Source organism: Mercenaria mercenaria, chromosome 4, assembly GCF_021730395.1.
Source record: "Mercenaria mercenaria strain notata chromosome 4, MADL_Memer_1, whole genome shotgun sequence".
Lineage (NCBI taxonomy): Eukaryota > Metazoa > Mollusca > Bivalvia > Venerida > Veneridae > Mercenaria > Mercenaria mercenaria.
This window is the reverse complement of record NC_069364.1, coordinates 90,513,223-90,530,528: the sequence shown is the minus strand read 5'-3', so window position 1 is coordinate 90,530,528 and position 17,306 is coordinate 90,513,223. Positions and strand designations below refer to the sequence as shown.

At 37.0% G+C, this 17,306-nt stretch overlaps 1 protein-coding gene across 1 annotated transcript in view; it reads right to left on the bottom strand.

The window, feature by feature from the left end:
* LOC123552414 (histone-binding protein RBBP4) overlaps positions 1-17,306 on the bottom strand; it is a 54,021-nt gene that overhangs the window by 20,967 nt on the left and 15,748 nt on the right. Inside the window, exons 4-7 of the mRNA XM_053542325.1 lie at positions 15,784-15,921; positions 15,360-15,454; positions 14,097-14,270; positions 777-892 (exon numbers count right to left, since the gene is read on the bottom strand). Of these exons, the coding sequence (XP_053398300.1) occupies positions 777-892; positions 14,097-14,270; positions 15,360-15,454; positions 15,784-15,921 (523 nt within the window). The remainder of the gene's footprint in view (positions 1-776; positions 893-14,096; positions 14,271-15,359; positions 15,455-15,783; positions 15,922-17,306) is intronic.

Below are 17,306 nucleotides of genomic sequence, written 5' to 3'. Positions count from 1 at the left end.
ATCTGTCATTACAATTATTTGATACATTTGAATTATGTTTATTGAAAACAATTTTTCATCTGGAAATGCAAATGTACGAACATAATTTCAAAATTGTCTGCTGTATAAATGGTTGTGACAGAACGATAAATTTGTAAAACAAAAAAAATTAACAGCTTAATTAAATACTGAAAGGTACACGTAATATATTTATTTTTATACCTCTTTAATTAAGTTTAGGACCTAATATATGAAAAGAACAGTCATCTGCATGTGGATACTCGATACATGTCACCTGCTACGCGATGTGTGAAGCGTGAAATACTCAGTAAGGTGTTATCAGTTTATATCAGATTAAGAAAACAGGCAATAAAAAGGGCACATGGCCCATACGGCTCTTGAGGAAGGCTGTGTGGCGTGGAAGAAAAGGGGCATGGTGCTGTAACACGCTGAAAAGGCCTGGATAAAACACTAAATTTCGTGGACAAAACAAAATTTGTGCAGGTATTTTGTGAGGATATTTATAAGTTTGTTAACATCAACTGGACAGTCAATGCAATATTTGTTTGGTTTGTTGGGATTTCATTAAGTTGACTGAGGAAACTGTGAAATACACACCACTTTATTTTCCACAAATATTCATGATTTTACAGTTGACAGCGTTATCTAAGCAGTGTATGCTGCAGAATGCAGGTAGGCTTACAGGTGAAGGACTGGACTCGTTAAAATTCCTACATTGTCAAAGATCTGCTTTAAATTTGTTTCAAATATAGATTAAAGCACAGAATGTTACATACATGATCATCAGATGCACTTAGAAGGTGTCCGTTCATGTTAGGATTCCACGACAACCCATAGCCTTCTTTCTGGTGGCCTTTTAATCGTAGTTCTGGAGTACACTCACCATTTGGATCTGAAACAGAAACCAGAGTTCCATTTACAATCACAACAAGCCCTCTATTTGAGTACGCAAGAAAGTGTGACGGATGGCCAGACAGATGGACAGGCATTTTATATACCTCCCTTGTCTTCAATGCCAGAGACAAAAATAAAATACCACTTCATCCCCTCAACAGGTTAATCAGTGTAGCCGAGTAATGACAGGTACGCACATGAAACAAATTAACATGCAAGTGTGATATTAAATTCTCTTGAGAGGTATCTGTAAAATTATCATCTACTGTATTAACAAGGAGAGTCACTCATGAAGTGAAATTATCACCTAACCAAATTAAGCATTAGAGAACTTTGTGAACTTTCACTAAAAACATCAGAAGAAAAACACAAAAAATTGTGCTTAATAGTACATCTGGATAGAAAGAAAGCTGGATTAACAAGCCATTTATAGCAAAATACATAATGACTCTTAATGCACTTTATTAAAAAATCTGTAGAAAGCCATTGTCCAGCTATTCATATACTGAAGTTTTTTTTTAAATTGAACAAAAAGGTATGGCACTTAGAAATTCAAGAAATCAGATAATCCTGGAGGCAGCCATTTTATATAAATTTATGATGTCTGAATAATTCATTTTGCAAAACAAGTTGAGATGTTAATAACTTTCTTATTTTATGATAGGTCTACATGTCTGATCAACCGAAAGTAATTAACATCACTTATCTGGATAATGTAGAATAACGCTTTGACTTCGGGTATGGAAACAAAACATTTTAAACAAATTAATATAAACCAGAGTGTATTTTTATTACACCAGCAACATTACTATCTTTCTAAAGATATTAAAAAGTTTGAAATGTTGAATAATTCCAAATAATGTCTTAAAACTGGCTTGAAACATGCAGATCTCTTTAATCATGATCAAATATGTCAAAAATAAGCATAGGAGCCTATACATTTTATTTCACCATATAATAGCAGGGCACTCGTTTGACCGTTTTTGGGGCCGAATATGGGCCCCATTCCCCTCATAAAATAGTATGTTTTATCCCCCTTTCTCCGAAGAAAATTCAAGTAGGTAGATCGTTTGTCTACAGATCTCGGGGTGTGAGTTCGATCCTCGGGCGGGGCGTATGTTCTCCGTGACTATTTGATGAACGACATTGTGTCTGATATCATTAGTCCTCCACCTCTGATTCATGTGGGGAAGTTGGCAGTTACTTGCGAAGAACAGGTTGGTACTGGTACAGAATCCAGGAACACTGGTTAGGTTAACTGCCCGCCGTTACATGACTGAAATACTGTTGAAAAACGGCATTAAACCCAAAACAACCAACAACCGAAGAAAATTCCCCTGATAATAGGTTGTTTGACACAACTAGATATGAACTCTCCTTTCAAGTGATATTATAGTGCCTCTAAGGAAGGTTACTGCTGCAATAGAGTTACATTAGTTAGAAATGACTGAAAAAAGTATTAATAAGTGTGAAAAGTAGTAACATCTATATGGCTAAAAACTTCCCCCTTTTAGTCTTAAAACGACAAAAAATTCCCCTTCCTGAGGGTATGGGTACCTGTCCCCAAAAGTTGTCTAGTGCCCTGAACAGACGAAAATATTATTTAAGACTGTGAGAAGATTCAATAAAATCTACATTATAGGAAAAATTCTATTGTGAAATTGTAATTGATTTTGTGATTTACCCATAGACTCTCATTAAATATGAAAACTTATGCGAGGCCAAAATTTCTCAAATCAGTCTAGCAAATAATCAAGCACAGGACCCCATCTTTTTATCTGCTGAACTTTCCAAGAATAATCTATAATATAAGTTCTGAAAAATCAGGGTTTAATCAAATTCTACATTGTAGAAAATTTTTTAATCCAAACATGTTTAACTACCTTAAGCCAATTCTGAACATTCTTTCACTATCTTAAAAGATTTAAGATCTTAGTTAATACACACACGTAATTATATCGTATTGTAAGGAAACCCAAAACTGTATTTTTGTACATGTACATTTTTCAGCTCCCTGCTTGTTTATTTCTACTGATAACGCATGTAAACTCTCAGAAATTATTCACTTACTTACAGTATTAGTATATCTGCCTAGATTGTCAAGTCACTTCACTGGATATACAGTTTAACTTCTTATATTTACGATTTTCTACAGTGCAAAAAGCTCTTTCATGGAGGCTGCCATTTTTGTTGTTGTTGTTGCAGACCGGTAGAGAAATATCTACGATTATGTGACATTTACTTGGTAAAGGTGTAAGGTACCTATGTAAACAGCAACAGTATACATTCTATTATTCCAGCCACACTTGGATTTGATTAGATTTAGGCCATATTTGTTGCATTTTATGATTTTCTGATGTGACAATGTAAAATCTCTTACCGGTCTATCTGAGCGTCTGCTAACAGCCCCGCTTCAAAGTGTTTTTCCATGATTGTGATTAAACTACTTCATATTTCTTAGAGTGTTATATATCAAAATACTTGTTATGAAACAAGGAATTGTTTGAGGTTTACTTTCACTTAAGACCTTGTTTATTTAATACATTATTTGCGAGAAACCCTGGCTGAAGCTCCGTAGAGAGACTGGTGACCTGGAATCCCGGCTGGTCACCGTTCTGTGATTTCATTGGAGAACGGTGCCCGGTCTGTATTTGATTGGTTTATTGGGACAGTTACATCACGTGGTCACATCCCAGGAGGCTATATATTGGCTGGCGGACAATGGCGTCAGCACTTTGTTCGTATACGTAGTTCTTGCGTAAGAGCGCCAAATTCAAACTGCAAGTTAGGCAGTAAGTCTTTTGAAATCATCCGTCCGTCTTTCCGATATACTGTATATCCTGAGCTGTGTCCACATTATATTAATTAAGTTATACGTATTTCAATGTGAAATTGAACAGTTTATTTGTTTATTGTGCTTACTTGAAAGGAATAGACATAGAGTCTGTAGTTAACTTAAGCGCGTATTTCGTGCCTCATTAAATTTTGGAACTTTACTTTAAACTTTGTTATTAACTGTGTGTTTTCCCTGACATCCGCCGGCCGTTACAATTTGGTGTCAGAAGTGCAGATGTTTTATTGCCGAATACATCTCGAACTGCGAAAAAATTAAGGCTAGATTAACGTTACTGAACAGATTCTACAGTAGAATTAAATATGAACTGTAGTACATGATTTTACAATAACTCGGCGCACATACACTGAAAACGGTATAGTGTATTACGTTAGGTACATGCGTGAGAACTTAAATTTTGTTGCTGACACTAACATTTAGTTAAATAGCTAGACTATGTACAGTGCTCAGACAGTTATGTATTAATTGTAATTTATTGTGTTTACAACAAACATAGCTGCATTAAAGGGACATGCTCTATATAACTTATTAACTAGCTGTAAACACAATTCAATAAATAATGGCAGATAACTCAGACTCTGAAGTTTACTTCAATGTAAATAATCAAAATGACAATGGACAAATAAATACTGATGATGTTGCACACAGCAATAGTGACAATGATTATACAGACAATAACAGTTGTATAAACAATGAAAGACATAATGAACATGAGCTTATGCATGAAAGTGAGGCTGGTATATGCCAAAAACCTGCATCTAACCTGGGCACACCAGTCAATAGTAGACAACCAGTAGTACATAACAGCAAGTCAAATACTAGATGCCACCAGTCTAGTAGGTCCTCTAGTAACCATAGAAGGGCCAGCAGATCACCTGGGTCTGACCATTCAGTTATATCCAATGGATGTAATCACATATCTAATCATGCTAGACGCCACCAGTCTAGATCTAGGAGGTCGTCTAGATACCATAGACGGACCGAAAGACATCATTCTGATTCCTCTGATAGGAGTCAAAGTCCCACATATTTCCATAGACCCCATACTAGTAGACGTTACCAGTCTAGTCGTTCGCCTTGTTACCAGAGGCGAGCAGTGCAACATCACAGGAGTTCAAATAGATATGGTGATAGACGTCATCGACTTGAAGCATCAAGAGAAAGATATGAGCATAGGAGAAATGTCAATCACAGTAACATTAATAGGGATAGGTATATGATCCTTAGTGACAATGACTATGACAATAATTCCATTGTTAGACCTCCCACACAACCACATCCGGTCTATTCCCGACCTCACAACCCAAAATATCATACATCTGTACCTAGTCTGAAACCGGAGCCTTATTCTGGACAAGAATCATGGAAGAATACTGTTCACATTTTGAAAACTGTGCAGAGCTTGGTAACTGGATGATAGAAATAAAGTTCTGTTCTTAGCGGCATCTCTTAGGGGTCAGGCTCGCACCTTCTACATGAGTCTTGATCCACATCAGCGACAAGACTACAATGCCCTGGCATACCAAATGCAGCATAGATTTGGCAGCAGTATCCATGCTGGCAAATGGTTAAATATGCTGGAAACAAGGCAGCGCAGACAAGGGGAAAGTATTACTGCACTTTGCGATGACATTCGCCAACTTACTAAGAAAGCGTACTACCAGCTGGACAGCAGAGCTCAAGATGCAATTGCACTCAATCACCTGTACAAATTAATACCAGTCGAAATGAAATGCAGATGCATTGATAATAACTGTACTACATTGCAAGATGCTGCTGCTGTAATAGACAGATATGAAGCTATTATTGGAGAATCAAACAGCAGAAACACTAGGGGTAATGTGCGTGCTATAGACACATCTGGTATTGACTCAAACATTTCAAATCTTCTCCAGAAATTAGATTCTAGACTTGAACGACTTGAAAACGCTCCTGTTCCGCACACCACTACAAAAAGACAAGACTCAAGGTCAAAACCTATGCGTCACTGTTACACATGCAATGCAACTGACCATTATATAGGGAATGCCCATCTAGACACAGACACCAGAGCTACCATCCTTCTTCAAACACTGTAAATCACAATACACCTGCTAAAACCTCATCTGAAAACTTGTCGGGAAACGCGACCATGTCGACTCAGTAGGCCGTGAGTCGACAACTGAAACAACAAGGCCTGATGAAGTAACTATTCAATCAGACACTGTAAGAACAGGCCACATATTAGACAAGAAATGGGACAATGGGTTTTACACAAATGGAACAATATCTGGCCAACAAATAGAATTTCTAATAGATAATGGCTCCACAGTTACAATCATTTCATTAGACAAATTCAATAAAATTGATAAAGAGCAGCAGCCAACTGTTGAACCATTCCCTACTCCTGTTCATGATGCTAGTGGTGGTACAATAAAAACACTAGGTAAAACTGTTATTAACATTGAATTAAATGGTCATTTGTTTGAACAATCAGTCCTCATTTGTGATATTGGACAAGATGGTATCATTGGTCAAGATTTTCTTTTGCAGTATGTAGAGACTATAAACTATAAAAGTGGCAAAATTGTAACAAAACATAATCAAATAAATTGTTGTGTTGGCAGTGAAAAGTTAGTCGCGTGTAGAGTTCTAGTACGAAGAACAACTGTAATTCCTGCAAATTCAGCAATATGGCTTCCAGTTGAAATTAATGAACCACAGAAGTTAACAGAGTATGGTTTAACTGAACCTGTAAAATTATCTTCTGATGACATTGGTATGGTCCCTGGTGTAATCGAAACATCAAAATCAGACATTTGTATAAATTTTGTAAACTGCTCAAACAAAACCGTGACATTATATGAAAATCAAACGGTAGGGTCTTGTGAACCATACCTTGATAATAAGGTTGAACAGGAAACAGTAAGAACCTTGAAACCTGAAAACACAAATAAAGAAAAAGAACTACCTGAACATTTAAATGACCTATTCAAAAGAAGTTCTATTCATTTATCAGAAGATGAAAGCAAGCAATTAAAAGAAATGCTAATACAATATGAATGTGTCTTCGCGAAGTCGTCTAATGATCTTGGTAAATGTGATCGCGTACAACACAGAATACATACAGGAAATGCTATACCTGTACGACAGCCAGCTAGACGTCAGCCAATGGGAAAACGACAAGCTGAAAGAGAAGAAATTTACAAAATGCTTGAAAAAGGTGTAATTGAGCCATCGAACAGTCCTTGGAGTTCACCTGTAGTACTTGTTACCAAGAAAGATAGCAGTATTCGTTTCTGTGTGGACTATAGAGCCGTCAATATTTTGACGACAAAAGATGCATACCCACTCCCCCGTGTTGATGAGTGCTTGGATGCACTTGCGAACTCCAAATTTTACAGTTCAATGGACTTATGCTCTGGATTTTGGCAAGTCGGAATGGCTCCAGAAGATCGTCAGAAAACAGCGTTTGCTACTAATCTTGGTTTATTTCAATGGACAGTTATGCCTTTTGGTTTAGCCAACAGTCCATCAACTTTTCAACGACTGATGGAAGATGTTTTACGAGGTCTGCAATGGATAGAACTACTTCTTTATATGGACGATATCATTTCTCCAAGCAACAGCATCTCAGAAGGACTCCAGAGGTTGCGAAACATCTTTGATAGGCTTCTTGATGCCAATTTAAAACTTAAACCTTCCAAATGTGCCTTCTTCCAGAAGCAGACCAAATTTCTTGGGCATGCTGTCTCAGAACAGGGTGTATCAACTGATCCCGACAAAATCACAGCTGTGAAAAACTGGCCTCAACCAAGGACAACTAAGGAAACCCGAAGCTTTTTAGGCCTATGTTCGTATTATAGAAAATTTATCCAAGGATTTGCAAGTATAGCCCGACCACTGCATAAATTATGTGAAAAGGGTGTCAGATTCCAATGGACAGAAAGTGCTCAGAATGCTTTTGAACAGTTAAAGAAAGCTTTAACAAGTGCACCAATTTTGGCATACCCACTTCCAGAGACCCCTTTCATACTTGACACTGATGGAAGCGACAAATGTGTTGGTGCAGTACTTTCACAAAAGCAAGATGGTCATGAAAAGGTTATTGCTTATATGAGCAAGTCACTTAACAAACATGAAGTGTCATACTGTACGACAAGAAAAGAACTTCTCGCTGTAGTTGTCGCTTTAAGAACCTTTCACTTTTATCTCTATGGACAGCCTACATTACTACGTACAGATAATGCTGCAGTTAGCTGGTTAAAACAGTTGAAAAGGCCTTCAGGTCAAATAGCGCGTTGGGTTCAAGAATTAGAAACCTATGATTTGACTATTGTCCATCGCCCAGGTCTTAAGCATTCAAATGCAGATGCTTTATCACGCAGACCTTGTCGTGTCTGTGAACGACAAGAAAAATTGAACGATAACGCCAATGACGATGACTGTGAAGTTTCTTATACCGAGTCACTTTTTCTGCGACAGAATGACAAACAGGACGAAACAACTGATTCTTCTGAAAGGGTAATGAAAATGACACCTAGTACTTCAACCACCAGATCTTATCTTGATGGTTGGAGCCCGGCTGAAATACGCGAAGCTCAACTTAATGACACTGACATTGCTCTTCTTATCAATGCAAAAGAGAATAATGCAGAACGACCACACTGGGACCGCGTGTCATCAGGTACTTCAATACTGAAAACATTATGGCGGCAATGGGATCGCTTAACTTTAACTGATGAGTTACTTCATTGTAAATTTGAAGATACAGACTTAAACCGTGAAAAGCACCTGCTTGTAGTACCAAACAGTAAAAGACATGACATTATGCATTATTTTCATGACATTCCATCAGCCGGACATTTAGGAATTGAGAAAACACTTCACAGGGTTAAACAGTCATTCTACTGGCCTGGAATGAAAGATGACATTACTGAATACTGTAATACATGTGACCAGTGTGTTGCTCGTAAATCCACAGCAGCATCAAAGGCTCCACTACAGCAATACTTAGTAGGTGAACCTATGGAAAAAATAGCCATGGACATTCTTGGCCCACTTCCTTTAACAAACAATGGTAATAAATATATATTGGTCATTGTAGACTGTTTCACCAAATGGACAGAAGCATATGCCTTACCAAATCAGGAATCTAAAACAATCGCAGAAGTAATTGTCAATGAATTTATCTGTCGCTTTGGTACTCCACTTCAAATTTTGACTGATCAGGGTACTAATTTTACATCCGGTCTTTTTAAAGAGATATGTGACTTCTTACATATCGATAAGGTTCAGACCAGCAGTGTACGGCCGCAAGCAAATGGAACCGTAGAGCGCTTTAATAGAACACTACAATCTATGTTGACGATGTTCTGCCATGATGATCAGCGTAACTGGGATGTTTACCTTCCTCAATTACTCATGGCTTATCGCGCATCAGTACATACAAGTACGGGTTTAACTCCAAATGAAATGGTTTTTGGACGCAACATTGTTATGCCATTAGAAGCCGTTATTGGTATACCACAACATAATGATCAAGTTCCCGTAGATGGTTCAGTTTATGTTACTAACCTACGTCAAAATATCAGTAATGTTCACGAACATGCCAGAACATCTCTTAAAGTGAATGCAAACTATCAAAAACGTCATTATGATCTTAAAGCAAAGAAGAGATCTTTCCGTGAAGGTCAACTGGTATGGCTCTATAACCCTGCTAGACGCATTGGCGTTTGTTCTAAACTAACATCAAAATGGAAGGGTCCATATGTTATTGTTAGACAGCTAGATGACGTAACATATTTAGTAAAAAGCTCACCGCGAATGAAACCAAAAGTTTATCATGTTGACAGACTTTTACCATACCGCGGTAAAAATCCTCCGAAATGGTGTTCATCTGCATAAATACAAACTAAAGAAAGACAGAAATGTTAGACAGTTACTTATGTTAGTAGTTTAATGTTATCAATGAAAATGTTTGAACTGAAATTATAATTGGTATGTTTAAATTTGTATTATTTGAAGTTAACGCCTAGGTAATAACTGTGAGGGGTATAATATATCCAAGAATATGCAGTTTAAGTGAAGTCATAAAATGGAAACTGTAGTCTGAGACTGAAGTATTTTCTTGAAAGGGTGGCGGTTCTCTGGACGCACCAACTCACGAATGAAATAGGGGGTACTTTGTTGATGGCAATGATGACGCGCATCAAGGATATGTTTTTTGACCTGTGTTTATTTGTGATTAACCGTGAACTGATAAGTCTTGACTATAAAATACAGCCCTGCAGTAGAATTACAACGCGTGTGTAAGAATAGTGACATAATCAGACATTTTTATAAAATGAAGCAGTGACATACATAATATTATGTGTGTAAACATAAGTGGACACAGCCCAGTCATGTTATCTATTTAAAAGTACTTTTGTAATATTAATATCAGTACATTATTGAACAATGCATCATTTTGAAAATGATAATTAACATGATAATTTATGATTATCATCAGACAGTAATTTCGCAAGCTGGAAACAATTTATTTAATTTTATCAATAAACAGTATTGAATGTGAAAGAGACATAACGTTATCAGCCTGACACTTATGACATTTATGATATTCTTTCAGAATGGAATCCTGTTGGATTTGTAAAGCTGTGTTCCAAACCAGGAAACAACTAAAGCAGCATGCTGGGAAGGAACATTCTATACTGTCAGTAATTTGTCCAATGTGCTACCATAAGGAGGTGCACTTCAAAAGAGTTTCAGATTTGAAAGTTCATTTCTTGAAATCACATCCTTCTGAATCCAAAGAACTGGATGATGATGCTTTTAATGAAAGCAATGGATTCTACCTATCTGTATTTCCAAAAGAATACTCCAAGTTAGTTCAAAAAGCTGATCGCTTGAGCCCAAGTGTTGTACGTTTTAGGACATTGATGATTATGTGGGCAAAACGTTTAGAGGGTAAATGTAGCAAAACTAGGGAAGAATTGCTGGAAGGATGGGAAGTAGGTGATGATTCCTATGTAATGCCTCTTGAACTGATTGATCCGCAGTTACCCAACACATCTGATGACTTAGTAATTAATCAAATTTCCTTGAACACTAGTAACCCTCATATTGACTTACATCAAGGATATAACAAGTTACGTGTTGCTTTAACCAATGACCTATTTGAAGATAAACTAGCCATGAGAGCCATTGCACGCAGGCTGGCTGTACTAAAAGATGCTGCCGGACATGAACATTTTGATACTAGCCTTGCTGAAACATGCCCAGAACTGAAATCAAGCATTGCGCTTAAATTAGGCATACACAGGAGTTTAATTAAGGATGTACACATTATTAAAATTGAAATGGGCTCAAAGAAGATCAAATTAGCCTCAGATGTCACAGATTCACCTGCACTACCTATAGAAACAGCTACAATTACCTCAAGTCCATCACTGCCTGCTCAAATTTCGAACACTTCAAATGCTAGCAATTCTTTGAATAGTAACCAACATCCCCGGTCAGTTATTGTGCCAAAACGCAAGGAACCAGTCATTAGTACCATGAACTCAAATTTTCTGGCACCACAACAACCTAAAGTTAACAACCAAGGTTATCGGGCTACAAAATTACTCCGAATGGGTGCAATGCCACTGTGTCCCCCTGCCAGAAGGGAGTGGGTGGAGGATGAGTCCATTACATTAACCGAAGGAAACCTTACCTGCAAATGGCCACCAAAAAATTGGAAGAATCTCTCACCTGACCAGAGGCTGCTACAGCTGGAAATACTAACTTTCAAAATATTACAGGAACGTGGGGTAAATACTAGCAACTTAGAACGTTCTGACATTCTAGACCAGTTTAATTTTCTCGTCTTGCCTGGAACCAAAGCATACTGTTTACCTGATGCTGGGAAAGATCCGACTGCACACTCAAGGTATCATACCTATGCAACTCTTAGGATGATAGCCAACAGTAAAAACATCAAGTCTGAAAAATGGCTCGCAATGCTGGAGTGTAGTAGTATGCTCAGGGACACTACCAATGATAAACTTTTAAGACAGTGTGACAAAATTCCATTAAGAATTTAGATTGTAGACACATGTACTAGTCTTGTTTTTGTGTTTTAGAGTGCTAGGTATCTAACATAAGAAAACTTTACCTATTTTGTGGTACTCAGTCGAAGTCATACTATTGGTCCATTTCAAGAAAGTGTTTTTGATTTTTAAACAATTACTGATACATGTTCTATTCAAGTTTAACTCTATTACCATCAATTCTAACAGATTAAATACAGGTTGTGTCGTAAGTTGTACATACCATAATTTTTGTCTAGCAGATGTTTTAACCATACAAAGGTACTGGTATTTAGATACAGGTGTACTGTAAATTATACTCACATTGATACTTGTCAATTGACTAGGAGGTACAGTGTGTGCTGTTAATTATTCTTACTCATATACTTTTCACTTTGAATTACAGTGTACTGTAAAATTATACTTACACTGATGCTTGTCACTAGGAGATACAGGTGTGCTGTAAGTTTTTCTTACCACAAATAATTTGTTAGACTAAAGTACAGGCTGTGCTAAAAGTTCTGTTCTTTTATGTATATACATAAAATGTTACTATGAGTTAACTATACTTACCATGTTGTTACACTTTCTATATCAGATGAGATACAGTTTGTGCCTAAAGGTATTTTATGCATGAGCATCCAGTTCTTGAATTGTTCTTTAAGTAATTTCGAAATATGTCATTAAGAACCATGATAAGACTGATAACTTTATGGCAGATTCAAATTCAGGAGAATTTTGTTATTGGAAGTTGGGGAGAGTGTAAGGAAACCCAAAACTGTATTTTTGTACATGTACATTTTTCAGCTCCCTGCTTGTTTATTTCTACTGATAACGCATGTAAACTCTCAGAAATTATTCACTTACTTACAGTATTAGTATATCTGCCTAGATTGTCAAGTCACTTCACTGGATATACAGTTTAACTTCTTATATTTACGATTTTCTACAGTGCAAAAAGCTCTTTCATGGAGGCTGCCATTTTTGTTGTTGTTGTTGCAGACCGGTAGAGAAATATCTACGATTATGTGACATTTACTTGGTAAAGGTGTAAGGTACCTATGTAAACAGCAACAGTATACATTCTATTATTCCAGCCACACTTGGATTTGATTAGATTTAGGCCATATTTGTTGCATTTTATGATTTTCTGATGTGACAATGTAAAATCTCTTACCGGTCTATCTGAGCGTCTGCTAACAGCCCCGCTTCAAAGTGTTTTTCCATGATTGTGATTAAACTACTTCATATTTCTTAGAGTGTTATATATCAAAATACTTGTTATGAAACAAGGAATTGTTTGAGGTTTACTTTCACTTAAGACCTTGTTTATTTAATACATTATTTGCGAGAAACCCTGGCTGAAGCTCCGTAGAGAGACTGGTGACCTGGAATCCGGCTGGTCACCGTTCTGTGATTTCATTGGAGAACGGTGCCCGGTCTGTATTTGATTGGTTTACCCGGACACACCTTCCTCACCGGGCCTTCAGCCATTGGTCAGTTACATCACGTGGTCACATCCCAGGAGGCTATATATTGGCTGGCGGACAATGGCGTCAGCACTTTGTTCGTATACGTAGTTCTTGCGTAAGAGCGCCAAATTCAAACTGCAAGTTAGGCAGTAAGTCTTTTGAAATCATCCGTCCGTCTTTCCGATATACTGTATATCCTGAGCTGTGTCCACATTATATTAATTAAGTTATACGTATTTCAATGTGAAATTGAACAGTTTATTTGTTTATTGTGCTTACTTGAAAGGAATAGACATAGAGTCTGTAGTTAACTTAAGCGCGTATTTCGTGCCTCATTAAATTTTGGAACTTTACTTTAAACTTTGTTATTAACTGTGTGTTTTCCCTGACATCCGCCGGCCGTTACAGTATCTATACTAATTGGGTCCAACACCACAATAAAACAGTTATAAGCCAAAAGACAACTTTCAAGCTTTCGATGGTGAAGAACCTAGATACCCCTGTGTTTGTTTTGGGTTTAACGCTGTTTTTCAACAGTATTTCAGTTGTGTAACGGCGGGCAGTTAACCTGACCAGTGTTCCTGTAGGTGTCTTTTATCAAATCGTCACGGAAAACAAATGCCCCACCTGGGAATAACTCGCGACCCCGCGATCCGTAGACCAACGCTCTCCCTACTGAGCTAAGCGGGTGGGGTCAGATACCCCTTTGGGCATTATTACATCATGGACAGGTGCTTATTATTACCTCATGGACAGGCCCTTGGGTAAACCATCAACCAATCACAAACCAGATGAATGGCTCAAACCTATATTAAGATAAGCAACTACCTGGTTTTGATGGATGTTTTGTATAATCAAACACTAGCACATCACTAGAGGGTGTTTTTGTTGCTATGATACAGGGATTCTGTGGCATGTATCTTGCTCGGTTCACTTCTCCTTCATGGTTGATCTTTATTTCTATCTCTATCTTCCCACTCACAGAACCAAACCCTCCAAATTCTGAAACAAAAAAAAAAAGACTTTTGTGAAGTTACTTTTATTGTTCATGTCGGGGGAGCTTATTTTCATGGACTTTGGTTATTGAATGTCCTAACACAGAAAACAAAACCCAATAGAAAAATTGAAATTTCAAGTAAATTTTTGCTTACAGGGTTTTCAAGGTTGGAAATGTAAATTTTTGTACCCAATCTAGTAAAGTAAGCACTGGTTTGCACATCAGTACAAGCTAGTAAGGTAGACTGCAACCACAGTTAAATTGTCGGATACACCTCATGGTCTCTATATACTGTTAAACAGTCTACACTACATTGAAAAGCAGACAGCATAAAAAGTTTAACAAATCTGCTACAACTAAAATTCATGAAGAATGAGCTGTAGCCTTAATAGAAATAAGACTGGATTTCATAACTGAAAACAACTGTAAAAGACCTGGCCATATAAGCGTATTAACACATTGCAAAATGACCCTCCAAAGGCTCATTTATTTACTTCTCCACTTTTAAATTTTAAGAGAGGAATATTGCTTAATGGCCAATATATATATAATGTACATAATCTGTAAGTAATTCCTAATGAAAGCAACAACTGTAGCAGTGACAAGAAAAGTGCTACACATTTAATTGGAGATATAAATCAAATTTTACTTGTTACCTGCTAGGGACATATAAATAAAAGTGAGAACATTGGAAAGGACAAACAGCATAATGGTTATACAACAAAAACAAAACTTCTTAAGAACTTACCTGTCTAAAAATCACAATATGATGGTGAAATCGTGTGTACTGTCTTAACTTACCATAAAGAAACACTACATGTATTTCTTGCTGTAAGAATGATCTCTCACACCTTTTTTTATGAAAGCAATATTATGATTAGAAGTGACATTTTATACATACTTACTAACTTACCTCCCTTCTCCTAGCCATCAGAGAGTGACATTTCATATAAAATTTCCAACTTACCTCCCTTTGCCAAGCCATAAATGGTGACATTTCATGTGAAGATACCATTGCAGTTCAAAACTTACCTCCCTTATCTAAGCAATAAGTGACATTTCATGACAAGTTACCTTTGCAGTTCAAAGCTTACCTCCCTTTTCCCCATCATAATGAGAAGCATCAAACTGTGTGTAATCATTTGGCAGTTGTACACTGGCAATCAGTAAATGGTTCTGCTCCTCCGACCTGGATATGTGACACAGATAACAATGTTTTGACATTGTTAATCGCTAGAAAACATTCATACATTAACAAAAGAGGTGCTAGGACATGCGGCTAGTGGCAGAAAATACAGAAATATGGGGAAAAAATTGAACTTGGGTTCCCCCACCGCTACCCACACCCAATAAACCCTAAAAGAAGATGACATGAAAACTTTATTTCCAATTAACCAAATATGCTTTTCATTTGGCATGCATGAATAGCTTCAACAAATACATATTTTCTGCCACCTTTGTGTTAGTTAACTATTCACCACTACCTAAGATATTAATACACACAAAATATAAAACTACAATCTAGTACCTCCTTTATCACCATCATAATGGGAATCATCGGTTTGTGTGTTTTGATTAGGCAGCTGAATGTTCACAACAAGGAGGTGATTTTGCTCATCAGTTTGGGCCAAAGAGCCAGCACTGGGAATCGTCACACTGAAAGTATAGCAAGAGTGATCTCCCCTCAGTACAGCATGCACTACATATTATTTCTATTTTTTTTCTATAAATTTGAAGCATTATTGTAAGTACTAGCTGTGAGAATATGTTCTTTGTATTTTCTCAGTCCAATGACGCAGCGTCCAACTTGAGGGGAGCAAAACCTGGCTTGCTACACCTTCAGGTCTTAACTACAAATCAGCTTCAAAATGCAGCATAGTCATTGTTAAATTTCAAATCTCGGCTTTTAAATCAACCAATCACAGGGGATTCATTAATTACTGCAGCAGAAGCTTCGAAGAAGAGAGGGTCTTAGGTGCATTAAACTAGTTTGTATTCCTTAGTACTTGATTTCCTTATATCCTACTTGAAAAGCAGCTACGGCGTCAGACCACCAAACAGCAGGGTTAAATACACATACCCCTGCCTTCAATGAAACCCCTGCATTCAAATGTTGGGACTTCCGAGACGGGTCTTAAAGGTCTCCAAACGTTGTATAACATTGGAATCGGTCTGTTCCTACGAAAGTACCCTATTTTCAACCAGACAGCTTACTTATTTTCAACAAGATTTCTGCGAAATATGAACACTATTCACAGTAATTTACTGAGCAGACTGCAGACACAAGTTGACAAATAACTAAACTGTACTTTGCTGCAACTTACAGTTCTTTTGGACTATAGTACAGTCTAATGACGTAGCACAGTGCACAAAACAAGCCAGCTATCCAATCAAATAGACTTGCAAGTGCCCTTCCGTTGATATCAGGTATCATATGCAAGTGTGTGGTTCAACACTGTAGTTCAAACTAGTGAAGTTCATCTGAATTCATTTAGCCAGACTATATTCTGGTTCCAGACTTAAGTGCCCTTGTGTACATGTATATGTTTCATTCATGAAACATTTTGTGACAGACCTACTTGAATTTTGTATATTGTAATAAACATTTATGTTACACTATTCATGGAATAACAATTAAGCTAGGCAGTTTAACATATACAAGAATCTTGCTTTTATGCTAGACTACTAGTGCTTTGCACATTTCTTTTTTTATAAGCTGAATTTTGACAAAGCAGAGTACCTGTTACTCAATGCAGATGATGGTACATTGTATATATTTGCATCTATAGATATTCAGCTTGGGGTCTGTGAGTTGCATATGACACACTGTCTTAAATGCTGACATAAACAAATTTCAGCGGTGTTTAAAATTCTGTATATTCTATCAATATATATAATATTACTGAACATGTCATATTACAAAAATTACAAATAACGAGACAGAACAACAGGCTACTAGAAGTACATTCAACCTGAATACATGCCAGCTTCACAGTCTGAGGTAAATACTTAATAATATTATGCCCATAATGTTATTATAT